Genomic DNA, 14,767 nt, shown 5'->3' with positions numbered 1-14,767 from the left:
CATAAGTGATGTAAGAGAAAAGAAAACTCAAGTACCACCAACTAATACAGCATTACAGGAAGAGTATCATATTTTTCCTCCACTCTATTGAATATAAGCTGATTGAACAATGTAGCAATATTCATGTAATGTGTTTCAAGAATAATGCCAACGCAACACAACATATTATCATATAGACAAATTCATCATATATAAACGATTCTCAGAAGTTGGGGGGGGGATTACAAATTGATTCACTTTTATTCTAAATAATTAATAAAAATGCAAATTAAAAAAGTACATAAAACAAAAATAATTTAGCATGTTTGATTTTTTAATATTGCTTTCATTATTTTTTTTAAACTAAAATAGAAAAAGTGTATTATTGGCAGATCTTCTCCCATCAGAATTTATTTATATCTTTATACTTCGCAATATTTACATAAACTCACTATTTTTAGAATTTATCAAATGTTGGAGATGTTGGTGGTGGTCAAGTTATGATAAACTTATAGAGTAACCTAGAACGTTAGCAAAAAATAAAGCAAAATATTAAACGACCAAATTTTTCAAAATGAGTCTGAAAACTAATATTAATGTTAAATTTTAAGCAATTAAGTACTGCGATTTATTTATTTGGTGAAAGGAAAAAAAATTTAATTGTAAAATGCATGGTTACAGAGCAAGCTGCATAATGTCAGAAAACATCTTACTCTTGATCTGATTAGAAAATGATAATTAATCTGATGTTGCTAAGGTAAACGAGTCCAACTTTTTCCATTTTAAAATGAATGGTTCTAAAATCAGCTTATATCATCCCATCAATTTTAAATAAACAAATAAAAAAGAGACATATTCATTTTATTTAATTAAATAATATTTACCTGACAATTATTTTTATAGAAGAAAAAGGGGCCATTTTTTCTTAATAATATTGACCTTGATAGACATTTATTATCTCCAAAGGAATTATTGTTTTTAACAGTAAATTTTATAGATTGATGCAGAAAGCAGTGTGGGATTTCTATTTGTCTGGCTTGTACTTAGTAATTACCAAATTACAAGAGTAAAAAATAAAATATTTCTAATATTACTTACCAACAAGAAATTCCTGACAAGGTTTCAAGACCAAATCAATGAATATAAGCTGTTCTTCTAACTTACAACCACAAAGAAATGAAAAAACCTGGCCTTTCTTTGAAACTGTGATCTTCTTATTTTGCAAAGTACCATAGAGAATTCTGGAAAGTGAAAAAAAAAAAAAATATATATATATACATTTAATACAAAAAAGAAAATAAATGTAATGCTTTATGATTGGAAACGTCTAAACATGCCTGCAAGTTTTATATGCTTATAGTCTGGGTAGAGCTGGATTATTTCAATACACAGCATTAACATCCGTCACATAATCAACTGGAATGCAAACTACCCAATAAATGCAGTTGAACATTGGCTCTAGAGGCTTAAGAATTAAAATAACTTGAGGATAGAAAAGATTAAACTAATTTTTCACTGTTGCAATCAATTTGGTATTTAAGCCTTTATACTAATGTGAGGAGAAGGGGACAATCGAATTTGAAAATTAAAAATTAATCAAAAAAAAAAAAATGACATTCACTCTATATGGGTTGAACTGGCTTCCTCTGAAGGAGTAAGTTTCATGAGAATATCAAGCTCACAAGCAACCCCCATTTGTATGTATATCCCAATTAGAGAAAATATTATGATTTTGCAGTTCTTGCAGGGAGGTGACGTCTTTTTACATACAATGCCTGGTATACCGAAATGGTCATCCACCTGGTACTGATCAGGCTCAATGTTGCATAACATCAATGGTCTAACAAGAACCTGCGTGTCAACGTGACTATGAATCAACAAAAGCAGTAAAATAATAGATAAAAATTTAGTTAGGGATTGGATGTCTAGAAGTAGAATGTACAAAAGAACTTACCTCGTTAGAATGGACATCAGAACAGTTCTGTGTTGTTCTTCAACAATGCAACATTCAGAATCAGAGTTGAACAATGCCAGTTCATCTCGAAAGGTCTTCTCTTCAAGAATGCGCATAAAATTCTCCCTAAAAACATAAATTTGGAGAGAAATTTGAAATTCATGAAATATGAAAAGCCAAGTAATGTTATGTTGACATTAAATATTTAGATTTTTTATATAAAAAAAACAACTGGATATTTATTCTTTAGTTTGGAGATTGCTGAGAATCTATACACATAATACATACATTTATAATAGGTTAAAGGTTTTGATTTTTGTTAAGAAATTTCTTTGGGGTTTTTTTTGTAATAATTTTTGCTCCAAAATTTTTGATTTTAAAACAACTTAGGCAATTACCAACCAAAAGATAATACTTTTATAAGGATTTGAAAACCATAACAATGTAATAGCTTTTTTTAATGAATAAATTCATTTATTTTAAAGGGCAAGACTTTCAGCATATATGTCCCTTTCAAAGCAAGATTTTTTTTTCAATTTACTGGTATTAACCCTAGGATGGATTACAATCCTGCAGATAAAATATATGGGTACATGCATCATACAGATTTTTAGTTTTGTTCTTTTAACATAGGTGATTTCTGGACAAGAATCTACTTTTTAATTCAACATCAACATATTTAACAAAAATAAAAAATAGTATGAGAAAGTAATGACAAAGGTTAGACTTGAAAAAAACTAAATCTGTAATGAGTGCGACAATTTACAAACCTGTAATTGGCTATGCCTTTCATAGGAAATATCAGTAAACATTCAAAAGCAATCTTCTGAATCATTGGTTCTTTGTTTTCCAGAAGCTGCAACGAAAAAGTAAGATTATTCATTTTATTTTTGTTCTGTTTGAATAATAGTATTTAAAATGCATACAATGCTAAAAACATAAAATATTATATTTCAACACAATGGAAGTCAAGAATGTAGCTAGGACATAACGTCATGAATGTGAATTTTTGCAAAATATATTTGTAAAATGCTGAATATAAATAAAAATATATCAGGACAAGCAATTTTTTCTTTTTTTAGTTTGTGTAGAAATCTTAATCAGATATGGAAAAATAATAAAGTTGAACTTACCATTTCAAACAGATCTTTCAGCTTTTGGGAGCAACTTAAAGAGTTTCCATGGCGGAAATTAGAAAATAACTGCAAATGGCTCACTAATAAGCTTAAAAAGAGAGAGAGAGAGAGAGAGAGAGAGAGAGAAAGTTTTTAAATATGCAATGTATTTACATTAATAACAGTTTATTATGAAAATAATGAATGGATCGATCATAGCAGAGGATTACTCAAAGAATCATTAACTACTACTCTGAGATTACTCCACCTAAATTAATCCCCAAACATTATAAGGTTAAGTGTTTATCAAGTAATATTTTTAAGTAAACACAACTGATTATTATTTCTTTTCTGAAAATCAGTAATAGCTTTATGTTAGAGTCTAATTATATTTTTTTAATTTGCTAAAAAGTTAACTTTTCTTTAAATCTCATCTGGAGTTAATAGGTGCATAAAGTAATTAAATAAAATTAAACAAAGAATATCTCGATGAAGAACATATTTAAAAATAGGTTTAAATATTTAAAGTTAATGGATTTGGTGCAATCTGTTAAAATTGTTTGCTGTCTTACAGCTGTTAGAACAAACAGTGTTGGTTTTAAGAAAATATCACCATGTAAACAGTTTATTGAGTCTATATTGCAAATGTTATTTTTTAACTTTTTTTTTCAAAGCAAAAAGTGTAAACATGACTATATTTGAAATTATTTCTGACCAACAAACATACAGGCAACACCAGGTTTATACCATGAGTCTCTTATAAGCAACCATAATTATTCTTTTGCAGAAATATTCGGATATTTTGAAAAACAAGATAAACATTTCACCATTTTTTTTTAAGCTCAAATTATTTGCAAAATTTCTCAAAAACAAAACTTTTATAAATGTTTATTTTTAAAAAGTTTGAGAATAATTTATAATGATCTAAAATGTCAAATTTAAGCTTTTTTTTCCAATTATAGTCCACCTTAAAGCAAAAATGTTCTTTATAAAAAAGCATTTTTATTTGAAAAAATTTTTGCTTTGGGGGTCAAGGAAAATCTATTTTTAATTCAGAATTTGAAAAACAAATACAAAATGTAATTTTCTGACTTTGTCAATGAAAATTGCATTTGATTCTTTCCATTAGTTTATCAATTTTATCAAGTAATTTGAGAGTTTGGTTTGGTTTTACGGCATATCAACCTTTTTTTTTTTGGTTATTTAATGCAGAGTTCCATTTTTTTTTTTTTTGGAATAGATATTTTAATTTAATCAGTGAGTCAAATCAGACTTTTTGTATCATTAGGTGATGTGCTTCCTTCCTTTTTTTTGGGGGGGGGGGGGTAAACTTGGATTGAATTAAAGTTATATTCTTTTATATAGACTTACTTTTTTCAGAAATGTTAGTATTTTGTTGGAGTTTATGTTTTTAAATAGTTCTTTCATATTGTTGACATAATAATTTTGCCGGATGTGCGCGAGATCGCCACAATCCAAAAGAAAGTGTTTTACTGTAAACGGTTCTTGGCATGCAAAACATTCTGGAGGGTCTTCTTTTTTAGCAGGAAGGAGTGGGTTATGTGCGTGTGTCCTATGCGAATACGGGACAAAATCACTTCCTCTCTACGTGATCTTCTGGCATCTGGTAATCGTTCTTCTATTGTGGGTTTGATCTTGAAAAGTTTATTATTTGGACAGTTATTCCATCTTTCTTGCCATTTCTTCATAATGAGATTATTTATTTGTTGTTTGTAGTCAGAATGTGGAATTTTTATATTGCTTTTAAGGAGTTTTAAAGCATTTTTGGCAGCTATGTCAGCTTTTTCATTGCCCTGAATTCCAGAATGACTGGGGATCCAGCAGAATTTGATACTTTTGTTTTGTGAGAGAGTGTGTATTTTTTGTAGCAGTTTGATGAGTAGTGGGTTATTTAAATTTTTATTCTTTAAGGATTTGAATACCGATAGAGAGTCTGAAAAAATTATAAATTTGTTGTGGGTAAGGTCAGTGGTGAGATCTAGTGCCATATCTAAGGCTGTGGCTTCGGCACAAATAATTGAGGCGTGGTCTGGTAGTCGCTTCTGTAAGGCAATGTTAGTGGATACGACTCCGCATCCGGTTTTGTTGCTGTCTTTGGACCCATCTGTGTATATGTGCGGATGGTTTGGGTATTTTTCCTGAATGATAAGGAGTTTTTCTTGATAGGTTAGTGGATGGGTTTGATTTTTTGGGAGGTTATTTAATTCAAGGATGATTTCAGGTTGTTTTAGTAGCCAGGGTGGAAGGCTTAGTTGGTCGACATTATGGATATTGGTGGTTGTGATACCTGCATCTTCTACTAGTGGTTTGAGAGATGCCAGCGGGTAACAACACAGACCGACAACCTAGGTGTCCCAAATGCATTCCACAAACGCACTGTCTTTTAGAATGTTGGTAATCTTCACGTGATGTCTTACTAGGAAAATATTGGGGAAACAAATGCCAACAATAGAATCTTCGGATTCATACAATATGATGATAATCAAGTAATTTAAGTTATTAACTAAAATAAAAATAAATAAATAAATAAAAATATAAAGGCTGGAGAAAAATCAATTTTTTTTAACTTCATATCATCAATGTTTTGAAAAAGGAGTTCATAATTTTATGTTTTCAAATCACGTAAACCAAGTATGAAAAAAAAGTTTACTTATTCAGGTCTTTCTGCGGCTTATGGACCACCGGTTGGATATCATTCATTTCTTCTCGTTCTGTTTCATCCCCAGATCCAGTCTCTTCTTCCATGTTAACATCTGTCTCCTCCTCATCTTCAACATCAGTTTCCATTTTCTCTTCTTCAATTTCGTCCATCTTTTCTTTCCATTCTTTATTTAGAATATTCTGTCGGGCCATAGAGTCTTTGTTGACGAGATTAAACTCATTTCTAAAAATAAAGATTAAAAACAATTTAAGAATACATTATCCATATTCTCTAAGAAATTATGACTGAAATAATTTTGGGTTCCTTACTTTCTGAATAATTAATTTGAAACAAGTTTAAACTAAAAATTTAAAAGAAAAATGAATGCAATCTCAGAATAAAAATTTACCGATTTTTCTGAAACAAGCAAAATACTGCAACATTTCGGAAAAATTTTGATGGTTATAATAATACACCAAGATATTTAATGTTCGTACATACATCACCTTTCATATTTTTAAAAATGAGTCCAAACTAAAAGATGGTGGCTAATGACTAAAACAGTACAATTAAAAGAAAAAATACATTACAAAAAGTGACATTTGTTTCATTGATTAGAAGAATATGTAGCTGATAATTATTTTTAAAAGACAGAATATTTATTGTTTTATAAAGAATTAAATCATTATAATGCTATGTTTATATATATATATATATATATATATATATATATATATATATATATATATATATATATAGTATGGAAGGTTAAAATATATTGGTAGGATAAAAACCCAAACAACAGTCACCAGGTTTATATAATAGTATTCAATAATTAATACAGTTATTTATATTAATATTTATTTATACATACATGTACAAGCTTCAATACACTGGCATGACAATGTTTCAATATGTAGTTAGTAATAACTAAGATTTCATCAGGCAAAAAGTCTGTCTTTCATTTCATATAGCGGTTCATTTTTTTCAATATGAAGACCTAAATAAAAAGACAGACTTTTCGCAATAAGAGACCTTTTCCTTAAGAGTGAAGATCTACATATCAAAACATTGTCATGCCAATGAAACAAAGCTTGTACATGTCTATATATATATATATATATATATATATAGATAGATAGATAGATATATAAATTACATCGTTTTTAATGCCAATATGTAGTCAAAGTAAAATAAGTTGTTTTAGACTATTAAAAGAATGTCCAGCACTATTGATAATGTTTAAGCATTCATTTATTTTATGACTGCTTATGTTTGAATTTATGTAAATCATAAATATATGACACATCAAAGCTATAATTATATAATAATAATATTGTTAAAATAATGTTTTAAGGTCTACTTATGAGAAATTCTCAATAGTTCATTTTGTAGAACATCAAACTGAAGATCTCAAAGTTTCAGTTTTGATTTCCTGTCATGGTAACCACTTTATTTGTTTGGGAATTTATTATTTACTATTAACACAATAATTGTCTAAAAGAAAATGTTTGTTTATAAAAATTGTGACTGACAGACAGACACACAGAAAATGCCGCTTTTATTATGAGTGAATAAATTGTAATTAAGTCCCTTGAATTTGATTTCTCGGTTATAGTCAGCTAACATTCTTCCTAATGTCCTGAGTGGCTGTTACCAGAAATGGTGATAAAGCAAATCAGTTCTTTCACTTTTATAATTCTTTAGTTGAACTTGTATAATAAATATAGGTTTATGAAAGTGTAAAAATAAAATTATTGAAATCAAAGTAACAAAATTCCAAACATAAAAGAAAATGTATCCATTACATAATATTCCAAAAATAGTTTTTAAAAAGCGTTTCGATAATTCTTTAAAATAAAAACTGGTACTTGTACAGTTTAATGAAGACATTAAAAAAATGAAAATATTGAAAAAAGTTTAAATTGTACGTATCCGTTATGGAATGAAGTTCTCCGGAAAAAAATTTCACTTAATTTCATCAAGTAGCTTTTGTTTATCTTGGAAGTTTTTTAACCTTTAAAACTATATGAAAAAATATTTTTAGTCCCATAATATACATAAAAATATAAAATATATATATATATATATATATATATATATATATATATATATATATATATATATACATACATACACACACACACACACACACACACACACACACACACAAATACACACACAGATTTTTTTTATGACTTTATATGCATTATTTATATACGTTACACATTTTATACTTAATTTTTATTGTATGTATGTCGAATTTCTGGGAGACAATCTTAACGTTATTTTTTGGCGGGTCGACTTATACACAGGAGTTTTTGGAAATGTTGTTAAAGAGTGACTCAGTGCTCGATCATAAAATAGAAAATGCCATTTTGTTTGTGAACTCGGTATATATCGGTAATCCTAGTAATTAATCGCACTCCTTTCGAACCCCACTGCAATGTGTTTGCCAGCATGTAAGGACATGCATGGTTTTTCAATAGGGGGCTTAATAATTGGAGTAGCTCTCGCAATGTCCATTCTCTAGACGTGGCTATAGGCCTAAGTTCGATATGATGTATCCGGTAATGATATGACAATTTTCTTTAGTGGGTTAGGAAATGTAGTGTTTGCGATATGTCGTTCTCCCCTAAGTTCAACAAGTTTTAACAATTAGATGACAACTATTTAATGAAACCAGTTAATGGCACTTAGCATGTGCTCACATTATTGCGCTATATTACGGCTCCTGCAATTTAGGTTGCTTCTGTATAAGAAAATCGAATAAATCACATGTGCGTAAATGTACATATCGCTCACGGATGCCAAGAAGCGATATGTCTTACAAAAAAAAACATCAAAAAGGAAATTATCTGTGCAAGAAAGAGCCATGAGACGAACTATTTAACTTGTCTAGAATCTACAGTCAACTTATACACAGCATGTGTTCACATTATTGCGCTATATTACAGCTCCTGCAACGTATGCATTTATGTTATTATGGTACGTGACATAAATTATGTCTAAAAACAGTAACTCCGTCTGGAATCTACAGTGTGTCATTAATCAGAATGTCTGATTAGCAACATTTGTGTTTTTTTGCATGTAAGTGTGCAGCGGGTTGGTTCTATATATGAAAATTGAATAGACCACACTTGCGTAAATGCATGTATTATTGCTCAAGGATGCCAAGAAACAATTTATAATCTGTCAAAAAGGAAATCTATGCAAGAAAGAGTCATGAGACGGACCATTTAACTTGTCTAGAATCTACAGTTGACTTATACACAAGAAATACCTAAAATGACACAACTTTTGGTCTTAAAATGCACATCGACTTATGCACAAGTATATATAATATATAGTTTTTGATTTACACTATCAATCTACTTTGATTAATTTTATATGACTGAGTATCAGAATGGCTGGTAATTGCCTTATTTGTCTAAATATTTTATTTTAATCACCACCTTATTTAATTATTCTTAACATTATATATTATATATAATATTAAATATTGAATGAAAGATGACAATATATATAACTTTATTATATCATCAGAACAATAAGGAAAAGTAAAGGAGAAAATTAAAAGAAAACCTGTTTAGACCATGGCATTTCGAAGTAATGTTGACAGTTTTTTTCTATATTTGAATTTTATATAATTCTGGCAATTCTCTTCTGATGAGAAACATTTAGCTTCAAAATACTATGGTCTAAGGAGTTTTTTTTCTTCCCCTTTACTTTTCCTTATTGGTCTGATGATATATTAAAGTTATCTATAACTTTTATTCCTCAGCTTTCATTTAATATTATTGTTTACTCCTCTTAATAGTGTTGACCTTTATAAGTGTTGCTTTGTTAAAAATTTACTCTTTGATAACATCATTATCTATATATATATATAGAGTTATCCACATACAGGACTTTCGTTGTATCATACCTCATCAGTGTGGCTAGACTAGTATCTTCCCTAGCTGAAGATTGAACTTACAACCATCGCATTGATAGTTGGCAGTTCTACCAATCGAACCATGGGAGCAGCGCTCATAAATAAATAAATATATATATATATATATATATATATATATATCATTGTATCTTTCATTTCTTAACTTTCTCAATAGATATAAATTCTTATCTATCATATATACCAAATCTACCAACTGTTGAGTTAAAGAAATGCCACTTAGGCTTTACACAATGTTATTCAGTTGTACAATCATCATTATGAAAAAAACTTGCAACTTACTCAATAAATTGGAAGAGCAACTGCGCCATAAGTTTGGAATTGTTTTCACAGACTTGAGGAAAGTTAAGCATTGTCTTCCATAACTGCTCTCGGAAATGATCTACATTTGCTGACAAAGTGTCTCTCTTCACGGAACTTTCAACTTGATCTCTAAATATCTGTAACAAAGAAATATCCAATTCTGTGTCCTCTTCAGCAGGTACGAGTGCAGGATGATCACAAATAGACACTCTCTGGACATTATTTTCTATAAAAAAAAGAAATAAAAAGTACAAATTAATTAAAAATATTTAAAAATATATTTTTTCAATTTTCCTTTTAATATTTATCAAAAAGTAGAAATAGTTTTAAAAAAATTTAATTCACCATTCAATATCTGATTATCATATGTTAAACTACAGATTTATAATACAAAATAAAGGAATTGATATTGTGAACAAATTTAAATTCAGTACCACACTTTTATCAGCCTCTGATGAGAACAGATTTAACCTGACACCATATCTGATGTCAATCAATTGCTACAGCTTCCAAAAATAAAAATAAAACACATAGTTTCAAATTGACTGAGTCTCAGAATAAGATTTTATTCCATTAAAAAAAATGCCAAAAAATGTTTTTTCCTTGCAAATATTTATATTTTCTACAAAAGATAACTTGGGAGGAAAAAAAAAAGAAAGCACAAAAATTACTTATTTTTTATAGTATATCTCATGTCAATGTTCATATTAAATTTATTAATAAGTTATTTTGAAATTGAATGCACAAAGTTTTATATTTTTCAAAAATTAATATTGTTTTTAAGGATATATAATGGATTGGAATGTACAAGAAGAAAAAACATAAATGGTAAAAATAAAGGAATAGATATAAGTATTTATAGGTTGAACATTTGTAATAACATCAAAAACACTTTTTTTATGATCTTTTAAGAAATTCTTCAGACTCTTGTGATAATTATTTCATTCCAATTAGCTGATTAGCAGACATATTCTTCTCTGATGAATATCTATGAAAAAAATATTATTAATATTTTGTTTGCTGGTTTAGTATAATTAGAATAGGATAGTGTTCACAAAATGTGAGGAAATGTACAAAATTATAAATCATTAGAGCTTTCCATAAATAAAAAAAAAATAATTTTCATAAATTCTTGTCAAGTAATTGTAAACTCTCATCTAGTGTAAATAGTCATAAGTATTGATGCAAATGTTCAACAGAGGTTAAACTGTTTCTATTTTTTCTACCCAGAAGTGGGCAATATTTTAAAATGTTGAATTGAACTTAGTATCAATCTGACGTTTCTGAATTTTTGAGATGAGGATTGGTTATTTGTATAATTATTATTTATCGGACTATTGTTCTCATCTTGAGTGTGATTTTCACAATGTTTCGATCAATGTAACCTCCGACCTTCTTCAGATGTATTCTCGAGTTTAACAGAAACATTTCTGAGTTCAACAAGATACACCTGCGGAAGGTCGGAGGTTACATCGACTGAAACTTTGTGAAAATCACACTCAAGATGAGAATAGTAGTCCGATAAATAATAATACAAATTAGTATCAATCATCACCCCTCTTACATGTTAATAAATTTGATAATTTTCTCCAAATCCATAAATTTATTTTTATATTTAGTTTTAGAAAGTAATAAAAGTACAGAAATTTGTAAGCACAGAAATTCTTTGGACGTCGATTCATTACAAGTAGCATAGAGTGATATAAAAAAAAATATACAGGGTGGAATGATAAAATAGTCGCCCTAGAAAAGACAACATGATTCCATTTCTGTTTGATGAAAACGAGTTTTCTTTTTTTGTTGAAGACAGTCTACTAGTTGACCAATTGTGTAGAAATCTGAAGACCGATAGAAGCCTTCTATCATGTCTGAAAGTGACATAATGTTCAACAAGCACAATTGGAGATGCGCCGCTGTACAAATCATGCTCTCTACCGATCCAAGTTATGACAACAGGATCATTGCCAGCACCCTCAAAATACAAATCTGGATGGTTCAACGCTTGAAGGTACAGCTCAACAAAGTTTCTGGCCACGGTTATGGTCTTTGGTGTGGTTTCAAATGAGAGCCACATCATACTACCTCACATCTTCGAAGTCGGCTTGAAAGTCAACACCAAAGTGTACCTGGATGTACTGAAGAGTGTGGTGATCCTCTGGGTGCAATCAGGTGATGCTGGCAGACCCTGGGTGTGGCAGCAGGACTTCATACCCTTATCTCCCCTGACCTGAACCCGCTAGACTATTTCGTATGGTAATATGTCAAGAACATCACCAACATGACCTCCCACAACACCAAAAGCCAGTCTGATCACTATCATCTGCTGAGTAATCGTCAAGCTGCCGCCAGCATTTGTGGAAAAAGGCAGCTCCCAATTCTGGACCCATATCAAAGCATTTATTAAGGCTGAAGGTGGCTATGTTGAAGAAATGTCTGTTCTACTAGATAATCAAGTTACTTGAATTGATTTTTTTAAATAATATAAAGCTGTAGTGTTGTTTTCTTTAGGACAACAAATTTATCGTTCCACCCTGTATATAACCATGAGAGTATCAGAAAAAAGAAATTAACAGAAACAAATGAGTGTTAACTTAAAGATTTCATGTCAGTTCTAATTGCTTTCATGATGAAAAAATCATAAATGATTAGACAAAAGCAAATTGTACTGACACGTTATCAAAAGCTAAAGAATTTCAAAAAACAAGATAACAATGAAATACTAAGAAATTAAATCAGTTTTTATGTTAATTGTCTAATCAACAATATCCATACGATATTCCTTAATCATTTTCTATGTTCTAAGATAATCTTCAAGTAAGAATAAATCAAACAAAAGACATACCACAATTGAAAGCTGCTTCCTTAAGATGGCCTCCAAAAACTTCCCAGAAATCTTCTTTAGACATAGAAGTTGCATGTGAGGTTATCAGTTTACGAACCGGTTCCCACAGAGGCTTAAAGTTGCAGAAAAGGTTACCTAAAAGGAATCTTAATGGGACCTGAAAATAATAAAATTACTTTTTAGAAAATAATATAAGTTTTAACCAGATTTAAAAAAAATAATCATTTTAAAAATACAGAATACAAAAAAACAATTATAGTTACAGTTAATGACCTTAGTCAACACATGTAATCAAAAATTCTGACACACACAATGTGTAATTTAGGTGGTAACTTTTATAAGTTTTAAGTTTGATTAAAAAAGAAAACTAGTCTTGTATATATGAGGTCCTAAAGAAAGTAGAAATAGTTTAAATATTTGATTCCAAGTGTTTTAAAAAGATAATTTCAGTCATAGTCAAGATAATTAATTAATGACAAACTCAAAGAATATTTCAAAATCATTTTGAAAATAAGCATTAGTAGTCAGCTTAATTTTTGTTTTATGAGTTGAATATTTCTTCATGATCTCTCCCTTCATTTATCATGTGGTGTATAGAGCAAAGTTTCAATCTTCTTATGATTTTTTTTTTTATCATGATCATTTTCTAAGGACCTGACAGATAATTAACCATATTTTAGCAACACCTGTATTTTTAGAGACATTGATAATTAATCATAGAGTGCCTTTCAAATGTTCCATCTACTGTCCGGTATCTATTGCTAATACTGATGTGTTTGTTTTCAGTACACTGAAAATTTAGAATGGCAAAATACAATCAGTTTCATCCATTATTCAATCCAAGTTCTTTTGATAAAAAATTCTTATAATCAGTCTATATTTTTATATATAGCATAAACGAACGTTCTATCCTATAAAGTCAAGTCAATCTTTGAAAGTAATTTTAGTATCAAATAATATTATATTTACAAAATATTTTTGGTAATAAATTAAAGAAAAATAATAGGGACACTAATAGATTAAAATCGCAATATGGGAAATATTTTTGATAGTTGTTATTTCATGTGTCTTTGATGATTCACATTAGCAGCCTTTAAGGAAAGTACTCATTAACAGAAGCCATACTTTCAACTTTTTATGTGCACATCTCAATGATAATCATCACCCTTCCATAACTAACACAAGCTGCTCAGGTTCTAGTTAATATTTCTCAAAATACCAATATCCTTTATATATTCTCTCCATTCAACTTTACTTGAAACTATCCTATTTTAGTTGCCCACATCAAGCCTCATGAGTCTGAGGTTGTTTCTAATGCTGTAATCCAATCTACTCTCACCCAGTTTAGACTCCAATCTTTTCCATCTATCGGGGCACCTCCAAGCCACCTACTATCCCAAACTGAACACTGTCCTCAACCATCGCAAAACTCAATCCTAAAACTACCTATAAACTAACTCTAAATATTTTGACATCTACTGGCTGGTCTTTTGTCTCAAATCACTGTCATATGTTGATTAACAATCCTATTTTAGCTTCCTTTGTGTACTTTGGTGAACAACTTCCTCTCCATTGTTATGTTGATAAACTTATTTCCTCTTTTTTTTTTAATTATATTTTTTCTCTTTTTACTTCCTAACACTTGGAGGAGTATCAAATATAATATTATGTTATGTATTTTAAAAAGTTTTCAATCATTTTGAAATCCATTCAATTTTCATATTTACCTGATTGAATCTTTGATTGATTGTTGGAATACTATTTGCAATTAAACAGCTGTCCAGTTTCTGTAGATGTTTAATGATTTCACGATACTCCTGTACTGTACGAGGGATTCTTTCAGCATCAAGACAAATGTTGAAAACCATAGTTGGAGTAACATCCTTCAATGAATAAGAAAAAAAAACATGCAGTAAGCAGTGATCCAAATAGATTTGCATAATAGCTAATTAGTAAA

General features: G+C 29.4%; 1 protein-coding gene across 1 annotated transcript in view; it reads right to left on the bottom strand.

The window, feature by feature from the left end:
- The window catches only part of LOC145286076 (small subunit processome component 20 homolog), a 169,371-nt gene that overhangs the window by 93,365 nt on the left and 61,239 nt on the right, over positions 1–14,767 (bottom strand). Inside the window, exons 20-27 of the mRNA XM_080134747.1 lie at positions 14,538–14,693; positions 12,811–12,967; positions 9,948–10,194; positions 5,720–5,953; positions 3,067–3,157; positions 2,704–2,789; positions 1,934–2,059; positions 1,078–1,220 (exon numbers count right to left, since the gene is read on the bottom strand). Of these exons, the coding sequence (XP_079990873.1) occupies positions 1,078–1,220; positions 1,934–2,059; positions 2,704–2,789; positions 3,067–3,157; positions 5,720–5,953; positions 9,948–10,194; positions 12,811–12,967; positions 14,538–14,693 (1,240 nt within the window). The remainder of the gene's footprint in view (positions 1–1,077; positions 1,221–1,933; positions 2,060–2,703; positions 2,790–3,066; positions 3,158–5,719; positions 5,954–9,947; positions 10,195–12,810; positions 12,968–14,537; positions 14,694–14,767) is intronic.

Source organism: Euprymna scolopes, chromosome 10 (assembly GCF_053919585.1).
Source record: "Euprymna scolopes isolate OS-2025 chromosome 10, ASM5391958v1, whole genome shotgun sequence".
Lineage (NCBI taxonomy): Eukaryota > Metazoa > Mollusca > Cephalopoda > Sepiida > Sepiolidae > Euprymna > Euprymna scolopes.
This window is presented reverse-complemented; position numbering and strand designations above follow the sequence as displayed.